A 15,435-nucleotide genomic window follows, 5' to 3' on the forward strand; every position below is an offset into this window, starting at 1 on the left:
GTCGTCAAGCAGCTGCTTTAGTGAGCCTCATGTATTGAGAATGCTATCTGCTCTATACTAATAGGAATAAAATCTTTGCTTACCTGTTGGATATTCTTTGATTCACTGTCCTCTTACATCTCTGTTTAGGGTAACTCCTGGTAAAACATTCCTGCTAAATGAATCATTTAATGTTATAATTTTAAATAATACAGCTAGCTCTTTTATTATTTTGCCTAACTGGAAGAATCCTAAACCACGTACCATAATAAAATAGGAAAAGGATATCAATTCACATTGCAAGAAATGTATTAAAAGTTAATGTTGTCCTCAAATTGCAATAAGCTAAGTTTGCAAGCATGTTTCTTAATCAGTGTGAAATGATTTTTCTTGAATTGTGTCATGGAACATTAACCTTTAAAAGATATTTTTTTTCTTCTCACAGATTGGGTACATTGCTACCATGGTGAAAAAACCACTGAAAAGCAACAATTTTTATATATTTTGTGGAAAACGGGTTAAAAGGGTTAAAATGGGTTCCTCAAATACACAATATAAACTATTATACTACCACCAGTATCTTATATTAAAACTCTACAAGAAGGATCAATGTATTCATGGTTTTTACCTGTAGTTGTGAATTAATAAGAACAGTTGTTCATTAGATCATTCGTATTTACTACTCTAATTGGTAGTTATTTGTTTAAATTAGTCCACTTCAAATACACCTTATTTTTCTTTGACAATAATGTGACTCCATTAGATTTCCTTTTCTTGTACTCTGTCTACAACATGGGGTGATGAGTTATATATTCTGATATTTCTTTTCCTGTATCTCTGTTCCGTATTTTCAGCAGCTGTTCTTTCCTCTAGATTGAAATGTTCTTAGTTGAATGTTATTTCGGTGATCACCCCTACCTTGTACACTTGTGATAGACTTGGGTAAAAATTGATTTTTCCAATTAATTGTTGTTTCTTTTAAACTATTCAGTATCGACTCATAAAGGCTGAAGATCAATTTTGTGAATGTCTATCCTTCTCAGTTACTATATGTAGATTTTTGTGTTCATTTTTGGCGTCCAATTTAGTAGATGTTGCTAATGTGTGTGACTTTCTATGGTAAAAGCTCTTTTCTAATTTGCATAAAATGGTGTGTTCTCCCCCAACTGACATCGGCACCTTCGACACTTATATCAGATGTGTGGACTTACTACGAATTCAAACAGTGCTTTGGTAAAGAAGTGGATAAAAGCAAAGCCATATACAATACAATACAATACAATACAATTTATTTTTGTATAGCCCAAAATCACAAAAGAAGTGGCGCAGTGGGCTTTGACAGCCCCCCAGCCTTGACTCTCTAAGAAGGCAAGAACAAACTCCCCCAAAAATCCCTAGTAGGGATAAAAGTGGAAGAAACCTTGACAGAGGCAGGTCAAAGAGAGACCCTTCCCAGGGAGGTTGGGCATGCAGTGGGTGTCAAAAAGAAGGGGTTCAATACAATACAACAAACAGAAAAGGATACAAGTAATCCTCAATACAATATAATAGTAAAATAAAAATATTACAAGTACAGAGCAGAATTTAACAGTAGATGATATCACTTAATTAGATTTGTTTAGAGTCCTGGAGATCTCTGCCATCTAGCTGCCTCCCCTGTTTGGCCATTCCATAGCTGAGACACTGCTAGGCCAGCCAATACGATGAAAGGATCACTCCACCCGATGATTCCTGCAATCCTCCATCAGAGATGACTTTACCTTAGGCAGGCAAAAAAACTTGGCACCAACTTGGCACTGTGGCACCAAGTGCTACATTTAAGTACAGAGAAGAGAAACAGAATAGGTGGAGGGTTAGTAACAAATTATAACTATCATATTACTTGTTTTAGTGCTAATGAGCATCACCAGAGATGCAGTTTGTACAGTTAATCTGCAGCTCTAGTCAGGATATGCTAAACTGAAGTAGTGAGTCTTGAGTAGTGAGCTGGGATTTGAAAACTGATACTGAAGGGGCATCTCTTATAGTAGCAGGCAGACCGTTCCACAGTTCAGGGGCCCTGTAACTAAAAGCTCAACCTCGCACTGTTATTTTATTAATTCTTGGAATCATAAGGAGACCGGCATCTTGGAATCTTAATGTGCGCTCTGGTTTGTAAGTCGTGATAAGCTCAGATAATTAAGCCAGACCTTGGCCATTTAAGGCTTTATGTGTTAAAAGGAGGATTTTGAAATCTGCCCTAAACTTAACCGTGAGCCAGTGTAAGGATTTAAGAACTGGAGTTGTGTTTGTATTTTCATGTTCTTGTAATAATTCTTGCAGCAGTATTTTGGATTAACTGGAAGTTGTATAAAGAACAGTTTGAGCATCCAGTAAACATCACATTGCAGCAGTCAATCCTACTAGAAATAAATGCATGAATTAGCTTTTCAGAGTCCTACTTATTTAGAAAGTGCGTTAATTTCCCAACATTTTTAAGATGGATATGTAAACTGTGCAACTCAAATTTGAAAAATCATTCATCCTGACGTCGCCCATAAACAATCTCAGTTGACATCCAAATGAGTAGAGCCTAAATCTACCCTGGAGACCACATTTAGCTCCAAGCTTCCATTTCATTTGCTTCTTGTCCCCAAAAAATACTGGAATATATAGCAGTTTTTATTTCTAAAGATAAGCGGTCCTACACTATTGTTGAAAACGAGGACTTTCGACTGATGATCCAGGTTTTGGAACTATGGTTTGATATAATATACCAACCAGAAAGCAAATAAGTGAAGTTATTGTACTTAGGCTCAATTAAGTTCTTAAGCAAAGCATTGGCACATTTCTCAGGTCAACGGAGAGAATAGCCCTAACTTGGTACAGCTGGACATCCAGGGCAGCAAATTCCTATATAACAATCGCATATCCATCTGTGCCAGATATGCTGCAGATAAGAGTGCCACATGCCAGTCACTCCAAGAGTAATCTTGCTGTCTATGTGCAGAGCAGCTGAGATGGCTGGCTGCTGTTCCAAAAACCTTTCTAACATCTCCAATATGTTGTTCCATTTCATGACTGTATCAACAGCAAGTTTGAGTGTTGGCAAGTCCGATAAGTGTTGCTTTCTATTTAAGCACGTGGCTAGTTGTACTGCTATGATGGGAAAAGTTTTCAACTCACCCAGCCAAGCAAGTGGGCAATTGCTGAAGTTTTCAAAGCAGCCTGGAATGCCAAAGTAAATGTGTGTGCAAAGCAGCTCCATAAGTTCTATTGCATTGTTGTCAGCTACGATGGCTGTTCCTTTGTCTTTTATATTCTGTTCATCCAATGCTGTTCTCAATAAGCATTAGATCCAGATCATTGTTTTAAAACACTTATTTTTTTTATCGGAGGGGGAACTGTTGGGATACATTTTTGAGATGGGTTAATGTTGCTGCTACATGTAAGCAGCTGAAGATATCTGTAACTTGTAGAATTATACAGTGGGAAGACTTGTGTCTTTGTATATTTAATTTTGACTAATTCAGGATTATGTTAAATGTCCAATAGGGGAATAAATGTGGCAAATAGAGATTCATAACACATGAAAAGGTTACTGAATAGCATACTTACTATGTTATAATACTTCTTTTCTGAAGATGATATAGATGTTTTATAAATTTAGATGCCATTGTACAGTATTAAAACAAGGAGCCCCGATATTATTTGTGGACTCTGATGTGGCAATACATATGTTAGAAATTATGGTGAGTTTTGAGTGAGTGCAGTGTTGTGAAAAAGGTTTTGTTTTTCATTCTTAAAGAAAAATATTTTGTTCCACAATTTGCAAAAACTGATTTTACCTATTTATTACTAATCAAGTATTACTTCTTAAATGTCATTCCATCCTTATGCACATGTTATGAAGTCGCTATGTAGACATCCTTCAAAAAAATGTTAGTGAAGTTTGTCACATACTATTAATCTCTGTGAATGAATAAGTAATCTCTCAAAAAGCCAGCACTTCAAATATATCGGTGAATGCCTATTTAATCAAGATAAAATCGATATTGAATCAGAACATTGTGAATCGAAATCAAATTGAATTGGGACATCAGTGCTAACACCCAGACCTAGTGTGTTAAAACCATACGATAGTTCTTGCCCTGATTCACTCTGCTGACTAGTTAAGTGTATTTTTGTTATAAGAAATATATTTTATTATTTTTGAAAATGTGTCTAGTTATCACTGCCTAATTGGGTTTTTGTGTTAATATCTTTTTTTTTTTTTTTTCCCCTGCTGCAGGTAATTACATTGATGGTACTCAAATTGGAAATCATTTGGAATGGCCTGTATTACAGCCTAATGTTTTGCATGGTTCAAAAAACTCCAACCCATTTTGGAATCGTCTGCTAGGATCAAATCCATTTCTAGATGATATTGTGCACACAAATGACTCACAGCGGACACATTTGCCTTCCTCTATTTTAAAAGAGGATCCCATTGCTATTTTTGGAGATGATACTACAGAGTCCATTAGTAGTTCTTCTGATGAACTTGATATTAATCACCTTTTAAGCTTTCAAAAAAATGCAGCAAGGCGGTCAGGTCGGTGCAAAAGTACTTCTGATCTCTTGGATCTTTTGGATGTGAAAGAGAGTCCCAAGAAGAGCACAGTTCCATCAAATCAATATTTAACTCCTAATTTTGAATGGCTTCAGAATGACAGGGAAGCTTACAAGTTAGCATGGCTGAGTCACAGACAGTTAACTCGCTCTTGTCTTGATTTGGGTGTTATGAGTCAAAGTCCTGGTTGGGCTCAGACACAAGCTTCAGAAGCGCACATAATTTGCAAAATAAGCCATGATGGAGGCTCTATTCAGCTACCGGATACTGACATCAGTGCTCATATTCCTGAAGGTCATGTTTTGCTGGGGGAAACACAAAATATTTCATTAAAAGCTTTCATTGACCCTCCTCAAGGCCTTAATAGTGAACATTCGACAACAATAAGTCCACTTGTGGAGGTAAGTCTTAGTAATCTGAACACAAGAGAATGTATTTCTATTGAAATGAAAATTGCAGCTGAAGTGAAGAATGATCCCCTAAGTCAGGTCATGACCGAAGTTGTGTGTCTTAGTGCTTATAAAAAAGATGGTCCTTTTTTAAGTTTGCCCAACTGTTACATCTATAAAAATACTTTGCAAGTTAAGCTGAATCAGCTACAACCTTCTATGTACATTATTGCAGCAGCGAAAGCCAAAAGTATCCAGCCACCTGCAACATCAGTGTGGGATTATATCAAGAAGCAAATCACTATTGGATTCTATGGTCCTAAACATGTACACCCTTCTTTTACAGCTGTTTGCGCAATTTTTGGTCATGATCAGATTCCCATAAAACTCTCAATTTCAGATATTAAAAGGGGAAACAAAACCTTACCACCAGTTGTACTTCAGTTGTGGGGAAAACATCAGTTTCACCTTGAAAAGCTACAAGACCTTCAGATTATGGCTGTCCCTGTGCAGGCTGATTTTGAAATTAAATCATCTGATCAAATTAAACAGATTAAGCTTGTACAACTTAAAATGGGAAGAGTTCTTCACCTGCAATTCCCAGTGAGCAAAACTTGCACAGGAGAAATTAGCCCTTTTAACCTCAGTGTTATAGTTAAAGATTTAAGCAGCAGTATCTTAGCTCAGTTTATTGTGCAAACTCCAAGTGCTGCACCAAAACCTGTGAGCAGATACCAACCAAAATGGAAACAACGGCACATGGAGGCACGAATGTCGATGCCTATTCCTGAGACAACAATTATTAGATCTCCTAAATTTCAGGAAAGAAATGTAAGCATTGATCATTTTGGGATTGCTTTAAAATCTGTGCTCAGGCAACCGAAGATTGAATACTTGTTGGAGTATTTTAAAGGAGATACTATAGCACTTTTGTCCCTAGACAGAGTTAAAGCAATTGGGATGAACAAAGTTAAAAACTGGTACATTGGATTTCTAAGAGGAAAAATTGGACTTGTTCATTGTAAAAATATTAAGGTCATTTCAAAAGAGCAAGTTATTGACTTTACTGATGTATCCCTTACAACAACTGAACTTCTTAACAGCATTGTACTACCATTTAAGAAGTTAACGTATATTTACTCTTCAATTCAAACACTAGCAGTGGAACACATTCCAAGTTGGAAAGCATTTGCCGATGTCCTTGGGTACTCTAGCATGTCACTTGAGGCAATTAACAGAACCAGAGCACAAACTGAAGCAGAAAAAGTGGCTTGTGTTCTTGAGAAGCTGAAAGAAGATTGCCATTCTGAAAAAGGCTCCAAGAAGTTCCAGCATGAGCTGATTATTGTAAGCAATGATTCTATAATAGTTCTTTAAGTATTTCTTTGGTAATTCTGGGTTTGGAGGAGTGCATTTAAATTATTAAAACTAGCCATTTTGGTTTAGTACAGATGAAAATTTTAGTGTACTGCAAGAAAAGAGAAGGGTTAATCATAGTTAATTATCAATTTTGGCTTCAACAATGCTGATATTTAACCCTATTAACAAGGCATCCACAAAGCAGAATACAATCTGGATCTTTATAAGGGTTTTTAAAGGAAGGAATGGACATCTTGTCGTTTTTTTTGGGCCCATCCTTTTGGTTGACCAATGGGGCAAAGTTCTGTAAATCAGTATTTCTCATCCTTGAGTTATGGTCTATTGTTCAAACTTTAGTGTCCTGCTGGTATCCCCAAGAGAGATCCATGCAATGTTACTTGGTCTTGTATTGATCATCTTATCAGATAAGGTGAGGAGTATACATTTTGCCCAGTGTACCCACCATGGAAACTAAGACTATATAAGGCTATAGCAATGATAGTGTCTGGTAGCAGCTTTCTAAGGACTGTGTGCCTCTATTTGGGTCAAATGATATTTATAACCATTTTATCACTGTATAATGCCTTAATACTTCCATTCATCCACTTATTTACTGAATATATACTGAGTACTGAATATTTACTGAGTATATAATGCAAATTTAGGGTTGTAGGGAATTGGAATCCATTAAAGCAACTAGGGCACCCAGCCCATCACAAAACACACTTCTTTACATACCCATACTCTGTTGTAGTGGACTAATTGAGAGTCATCAAACAGCTTAATACATCTATTGAACATGTGTGGAAAATTAGTTAATGGTGAAAATCGTACACATTCACAGGGGCAGTGTGAAAACAATGCATAGTGACCAAGCTGAAAGAGAAAAACTAACAGCTCAGCCACCAAACCTCTTTATAATGCTTCTTGCCTGTATTAAATAAATCTTAACTCAAAACAATTTTCATTAACAGGACTTTATTTGATATATTACAGTTTTCACCCAATAGCCAATCAGCTATACTGTAAATTATATAAACACAATTTTTGATGTCTTGAAATTCAGAACCTAGAGCTTAAGCATATGAGGAACATTGGGACTAAAACAGGCAATTCAGTCTAAAACAGCTTGTACATTTCTGTATACTTATTGTCTGATTTGATACACTGATGGCAAGTGTGTGGATTTTATTATTTTTATAATCTATGCAGAAGTGGAAACATTTGCAGTACATCATCTGTGGGAATGCAGGAGCAATGAATGCATTTAATTTTACTTGCATATAAAAAATACACCTTTTATATTTCAACAAAGCAATCTTTATATTTGCATAAAAACTACATTCACATTTAAGGTTAATTTTTTTTAATTTCACAATGTTACAATGAAGAAGGAAATTAGTAGGCACATTATAGTACAAAAGTCATATTTTTTGGCCAATTCATCTGACAGGACTACTTTATGTTGATATATACTGAACATAAAATTCACAAACTGATGTAATCAAAGAAAAACAGCAATTTAAATATAACAGAAGCATTTTCTACATGATCACGTCTTTTTTGCAAAATGTAATTAAATGCAAATAAGTGGAAATACAGTGGTACCTTGGTATACGTCCTTAATCCGTTCCAGATCCTTGGACTTATACCAAACGAATTTTTCCCATAAGAAATAATGGGAAAATGATTAATTCGTTCCCATTAAAAAAAATCCTATTGTTATTGGCATATTATACATTGATGGGGTTGTATAAAATAATTTAAACACTGCTTAATACTAAAATACATAAATACAAAAGCAATTAGATGAAATAAATGAAAATGACTTGTCCGATAACAATGAGTTTAATTTTACTGCACAACAAAGGAGAGCGTTACAGCTCTTCCAAAGGAGCCTCTTCAGGCGATTGTGTAGCACCGCCGTTGTTCTTCTTCTGGCAGTCTTCAATCCAAATCCCTAAAGCAGATTCCATCCAGACTACTGCCTTATTACATCCACTTACAACTAGTTTTGCACCCTGGTTAAAAGGACACTGCGGCCGTAGATCTTATATTCCTTTCCTACTTTTTAAATAAAAAGAATCGTAGCCTTCAACAAATCCAAAACGCGTTTACCTTTTCGGCAATCGTTAACATCTTCTGTTTGCACTTGGGCACAGCCCCTGAAGCAGTAGCAGATCGTTTTGGAGCCATAATGAAGGGCTTGACTATGCACAAAGATAAACACAAAAGAGCACAACTCTTTACACAGCGAAACACGTTGATGCTGAATGAGCGAGACGAGACTTCCTGGTTAACACTGCATTCAGCACGCAGGAACTTAACTGCGTGCTCTGATTGGTTAGCTTCTCAGTCATCCTCCAATAGCGTCCCTTGTATGAAATCAACTGGGCAAACCAACTGAGGAAGCATGTACAGGAAGTAAAAAGGCACATTGTCTGCAGAACCAGCGAAGCAGCGAAAAATCCGCGTTATATATTTAGTTATGCTTTCATATAAAATCCACGATAGAGTGAAGCTGCGAAAGTCAAAGCGCGATATAGCGAGGGATTACTGTACAGGTTAAAACTTGGCCCTTTTTTTTTTTTTTTTTGAAGGCGCGCACCCAGTATACCACACGTGTTGTTCTAGCACACGAGTCATATTCCAAACAAAGGTCATATACCAAGCAAAATATTTTGCCTCTAAACAGGACGTATACCAAGTTGGACTTATTCCAAAGCAGACGTATACCGAGGTACCACTGTACTAGAAGTAATTCAGTGATTTTTCTGTAAGGTGGCCATGGTTGTATTTAAGAAAATATAAAGATTGTACATGCTCAGAAACAATAGGTATTTGCTTACAATTGATTCAGGAACTATTCTGACCCCCTCACTGTATTCACAATATATTATATTGCAGGGCTAAAATTGTTAAAATTAATTTTTCCCCATGTCAAGAAACGATACAACTGAAAGACAAAATGTAAACTGAATTTTAGCATAATGTCCAAAGTACTCTGGAGTGGGTATTAATTAAGAATTTCTTTGGGGCTCTTGGTATCCTGTCTCACTTTTCTCCTGTAATTGCCCCGCTTTTCCAAATGGCCAGCTCCTGTTATGATTGTTCTAAAGTTCTTCTGTTTTAGAATTATGAAGTCCACTGTGCTCTTGGGAACTATAGGAAGTTTTTATAGCTTTCTCCAGATCTCTGCCTTGCCACAATCCTGTTTCTAAGCATGGCAGGGAACTTCCTCGACCACTTAACTTGGTTTTGGCATTTATACACATTCTGAACTGTGGGACCTAATATAGACCGGTGTGTTTCTTCACAAAGCATGTCCAATCAATTGAATTAACCACAAATCGACTCCAAACAAGGTGTAGAAATATCACAATGATGATCAAATGGGATGCTCCTGAGCTGAATTTCAAGTATCATAGCAAAGGGTCTGAATATATACTTGTGCCAATGTAATATTTCAGCGCTTTTTAAAAATTTTAAATCCTATTTATGCTTTCTGAATCCACTGTATATATTTCTAAAAACTGAGCTGCTGCTCAACCTCTGTACTCCCAAATTAACTATCTTAAGGACATGGGAAAAGGATGTAAAACAACCACCATTGAGTACTGCAGTGCAACTACAGTAAGTCCCCAACATATGAACGAGTCCTGTTCCGAGAGTGGATTCACAAGTCCACTTTCTTTGTAAGTCCAACAAAGTTAGCCTAGGCACCCAACGAACACAATGCATCCCTTAACTCCTATAGAGAACATGTACAGTACATAGATAGATAGATAGATACTTTATTAATCCCAAGGGGAAATTCACATAATCCAGCAGCAGTATACTGATACAAAAAACAATATTAAAGAGTAATAAAAAATGCATGTAAAAGCAGACAATAACTTTGAGTAATGTTAGCATTTACTCCCCCGGGTGGAATTGAAGAGTCGCATAGTGTGGGGGAGGAACGATCTCCTGAGTCTGTCAGTGGAGCAAGACAGTGACAAAAGTCTGTCACTGAAGCTATTCCTCTGCCTGGAGATGACACTGTTCAGTGGATACAGTGGATTCTTCATGATTGACAGGAGTTTGCTTAATGCCCGTCGCTCTGCTACAGATGTTAAACTGTCCAACTTTACTCCTACAATAGAGCCTGCCTTCTTAACAAGTTTGTCCAGGCGTGAGGCGTCCTTCATCTTTATGCTGCCTCCCCAACATGTACAGCTATTTGTACATAAAATGCTTTTAAAAGTTAATATTTGTATTTTGTTACAGGTTTCTTATGTATTTTAACAATAAACAACAATGTTAATTTTTGTTTCCATTGTTTTCCATCAGCTGATATTGCTGTTTATGGTATCAGGTCACCTATGTATGTAGACCTAACCTACCTACCTGCTCAACTCCTATCAAAAACATATTTATACTGTACAGTACACAAGAAAGTGCTTTTAAAAGTAAATATTTGTATTTTTTGTTACCGATTTTCTAGTGCATTTTAACAACAAACTGAAAGTTATTTGTTATTCCCATTGTTTTCTATCAGCTGATCTTGGTACAGTAGACCTGTTTACTGCTAGTGAACAAACCCACATGATCATAAAAAAAGTACTTCCTGCACTAACCAGTTTGAGTGTATCAAAATAAAAGCCCTTGCTAAGCCTGTGGTACACCTGATGGAATGCTCATACTGTATCTGAAGATCATACATTAGATTCAATTAGGACAAGTCGATGAGAACAAGCTGTTCATGAGATCTGACCGAAGATCCCTATTGCATCTGTGCTCTACCACACTACTTGGTTTTGTATGGCATGTTAATGTGGTTCTCTGAGTGAAGAAGAACTTACCCTTAATGAGTTTCCAACGGTGTCCTTGTGTTCTTGTTTAACACACTTAATTCCGGACATCCTGGGCTTGAAATAAAGCATGTTAACTCAATGTAAATAAAGATACAGCCAAAAGCACAACCACTTGTAGAAGATGCATGCCTGTGACTGAAAATGTAAACCGTAATATGGGTTTTGCGCTCTCCCTAGCGCCTGACATACAAAGTAACTTGCGCACTGCAGAGAAATTTAAATTTATGCTATCATTTTTAATTTTTCGATCATTTACACTTTTAATTTATTGGACATGTACATTTGTATTTTTGAAAGTTTGTATGTTGGGGACATTCTGCATTAGTTCTGTTTTACTCCTGTTGTAGTGATTACTCCATTTCACTACACTTGGTGAGTAATGCATACTACCTTTGCTTCATCCTTTTTCCATACCGTCTGAAATAATAAAAGGATTATTACAGGTTAGTAAATTTTCTATAACTTTGAAATGCTAATTAGGTTTGAATGCTATTTTTAATTAAATACATACATTAACAGTAGGTAGTCTATTGTTCCTTTAACTATGAGTTGGTTATTGGTCTGACACACTTCGAGAATCAGTAAAATAATTGAGTATGTTCTTTCTACAGTGTTGCGTGTTTATGAATATGTAATATTTCAATACAAGTTGAACAGCAGGCCAGTGACTTTTATAAGGTGCTGACCCAAGCTTATGAGCGCCCCCTTTGGAATTTTATACTGAATATGGTGGTGTCATTCTTTAGCTACCATGGCTTAGAAAATGACACCAACTTCTGATAACTTATGCAATGTTATAGCATGTAATAAATGTGCCTATTTAAATCCTTCCATGAACATTATTTTTAATACTTGCTTTCCATTATTTTTAATTAATCATTAGTTCTTTATGGAAATATTTTAAACTAGTTATGAAATTAAAGTAATTTATAATTTAAATCTCATTATTACTTACAGTGTAAAACTATTAACTATTTCTAAACCTTCTTCCATCTACTAATCACACAATGGCAGTGAAATTAGATTTTCATATAATGATCTTTTAAAATATTTTCTTGCCTTCATATATTACTTACATGGCTTCTGTTGTAACTCTCTGATTTATTTTGATTGCCATTTGAAGTGTTAAATATTTCTAAACTTGAACACGGCTTGTGCTTTATGATGCACATCCTGACTGAAGAGCTATGAATTTGTATGTTTCTTGTGCTTCTACAACTTTTCATTATTTTAACAGTGTATTCCACTTGTATTCCATGCTATTGGGAGGATAAAAGTATAATTCTGGAAAAATTAATTGTTCTTTTTATTTTCTTAATAGTCTACAAATACTGTTTTTTTTTTTTTTTTAAGAAAAGGGGTTCTGTTTGGCGCCAAATCCTTAATAAAATATCTGTTGATTTCTGTCTCTCTTAGGCACTATTGAAGGTAAATTGCCAAGGGCTTGTTGCGCGACTTACACAAAATACAGTAATATTGTCTGCGGCTGTAGAACTTGGATCTCGATGGAGAGAACTTGGTGAAAAAATTGCAAAGCTAACAAAAACTCAAATTGAAGGTTATGAAGCACCACACAGAGGCAAAAATGGAGAAGTTAATCCAGATGTGAGTTCTGTGCTTTATTGTGATTCTAGTGTGGCCTAGTAATTGTTGCAAAAAGTTTCATACACTAAATTATGTATTTATATGTAGATATAGATATATAGGTAGATAGATATAGTATAAACATATTTTGGGTTTCAGTAGCATTTTTGTATATGTTTTGGTTTTATCTGTTATTTGTAGCATTACAATATATACATATTTCACATTATTAAATTATTATTTTGTTCTTAGAATAACACATTGGCATGAGGCTTTGATGAAATTCTGCTGTCAACTTTACTGGCAGTGTTAAAGTGCCTAAATTATCATGAATAGGGAATGCTGAGATAGCCAGTTTAACTTTCTTTCACAGCTAAGATTAATTTAGTATTGTCATTACAGGCAATGTGGAAACCTGCCTACGATTTTATATACACTTGGAGTGCGCATTATGGGGATGCATATAGAGATGTACTGCAGGATCTGCACTTGGCATTGGACAAAATGAAAAGCCCAGTTACTCAACAATGGAGGCAGCTAACAGGCGTCCTGATTTTAGTCAGTTGTATGGACAAACTAAGAGGGGATGCATTTCCAGTGACAGGTGATGAATAGTTAGACGACGGTGGAAATGTTCCTTAATATTTGTAAATATTTAGCAGTTTTATAAATGTTTAAAGAAGGGCAGATAATTACAATTTCAATCTAATGGTAGGAAAAAAAATGTGCATTTGTGGACTTTTTTTGCAAATGTTATGAGTCTTATTTTTATGTATGCTATTTATTTACCCATATTGTGTATGTATTTTAGTTATATATTTTATAAAAATACAAAGTTTTTAAATGTTTCTGAATCAATTTTATGTTTTAGTGTCTATAATTAACAAGAGACAATGTTACATCCAATTATTTTATGTTAACCACAGGGCTAAAACTGAAATGTAGTTACTGAATGTGTTTCTCGAGCCAATCTTCAATAATGTACTTACCCATATTTAAATTCATAGTCATGGATAATTGTCTACCAAATTATGTATGAATTGTCAACATTTCATTGCTTCCTTTCAGCCTATAATATATTAAAAAAAAAAAATGTTGTTGTTTCCAAGTACAGTACTTATATTTAATTCTGCTATTTTTTTTGCATAAAAAATGTATAATAGATTACTTGTTTTGATTATTTGTAGTGACAATATATATTTAGGTTATATTAGTTGGCATTAATTATTTTGGGCAGTAACTTTAAAAATGTGTCTAATAAACTATTTGTTACAGATTTTTCTAATTTTTTACACAATTGTGCAAAGTATTTTTACAATAGAATCCTCCAACTTGTTTTTTCAGTACTACTATTTGGAGGCAATTTCTGTTCTGTGCAGTAGTGCAGCGTTTTCTGTGGATCCACTAAACTGCCACGTAAAGTTAATTTAAGTTCTTGAGTAGGGCATAGGGTATAGAGATGGGAGTCAACGAAAACAATTCAAGAAGACCTGAACAAATTTCAGAACTGGATGAACACTTGGAAATTGCATTTTAACATAGAAGAGTGCTAAACGTGGTCAACATGTTGACAATTATAAATACAATACACTGCCCTAAAGGAAGCAATCCCTGAAAATCATTTATGGGTTTATGTTGACACAACATTTTCGTTGTCTAAGAAGTGAGGAGAAGCTGTTAAAAGTGTAAAAAAAAATGTTAGGTTATTTTGTAAAAATTGTTTAATAAAAGTCAAGGATGGTTATGCTCAGACTATATAACGTACTAGTTAGAACACATCTGGAGTATTGTGTGCAGTTCTGGTCATCCTGCTACAAGAGAGAGAGAGAGCAACACTTGAAGCTGTGCAGAGGCGAGCCAGCAAGTGCATTCCAGGACTACCTGTACTCTGACAGATTCAGAGAATTAAACAGGTTTTGGTCTTGAGAAGAGAAGACTGCATGGAGATCTAATCAAGGTCGTCAAAATCCTCCGAGGCATGGCTTAAACATATCCATCAAAATTCTTTCAACTACACGGTGAATTACATACTTTCCAAATCTATCTGGATGAGATACTGGGCCAGCATGGCTATTACCTAAACAACCAAGCTTGCTGGATTTAATGTTCTCCTTTCATTTGTCAGATTCCTTATGTTCTTAGGCCATTCTTGGACTGCCATAATGCATTTCTTGAACGAACCTATGGGATGTATTTGCAAAGCAGACAATTCTCATGTTCAGTCATTGTTCCCTTTTCATCAATCCGGGCTAGGCACATTTATGTCCTTGAGCTGCAATGCAGTGTTTCACTTTTAGCCCTGGGCCAAGTCAGACATGTTACACACTCGCTGTCTGTTCTTAATATGTATATAGAGCCCCCTAGTTCTTAGATTATTGGTTATGACCTGTTTTTCGTTGAGTAGAACAGACATGCTCATCTATTATCTGTGTAGAATAGGTTACAAGAAAACTTTTTCTTGTGACTAATGAAAGTTTTATCAAAGACATGCGTTATCACTATAAAATATTTGTTTTTATGTTATACATTTTATGTTGACAAGTCACACCAGTTGTTCATAAGTCCGTCATCATGTCGGTTATTAAACAGGTTAACAATAATATTAAATAACATTTTAATTATGCTAGTAAATCATCAATAAAAATAAGACTCAATGTTCTTCTGTTACTTATATAAT

At 35.4% G+C, this 15,435-nt stretch overlaps 1 protein-coding gene across 1 annotated transcript in view; it reads left to right on the forward strand.

Moving 5' to 3' along the window:
- The window catches only part of macc1 (MET transcriptional regulator MACC1), a 30,738-nt gene extending 16,713 nt beyond the window's left edge, over positions 1-14,025 (forward strand). The window contains exons 3-5 of the mRNA XM_039737049.1: positions 4,250-6,306; positions 12,591-12,779; positions 13,161-14,025. Coding sequence (XP_039592983.1) covers positions 4,250-6,306; positions 12,591-12,779; positions 13,161-13,373 — 2,459 coding nt within the window. The 3' untranslated portion in view covers positions 13,374-14,025. The remainder of the gene's footprint in view (positions 1-4,249; positions 6,307-12,590; positions 12,780-13,160) is intronic.
- The last annotated feature ends 1,410 nt before the right edge of the window (positions 14,026-15,435 follow it).

The sequence above is a fragment of the Polypterus senegalus genome, chromosome 15 (genome assembly GCF_016835505.1).
Source record: "Polypterus senegalus isolate Bchr_013 chromosome 15, ASM1683550v1, whole genome shotgun sequence".
Classification (NCBI taxonomy): domain Eukaryota; kingdom Metazoa; phylum Chordata; class Cladistia; order Polypteriformes; family Polypteridae; genus Polypterus; species Polypterus senegalus.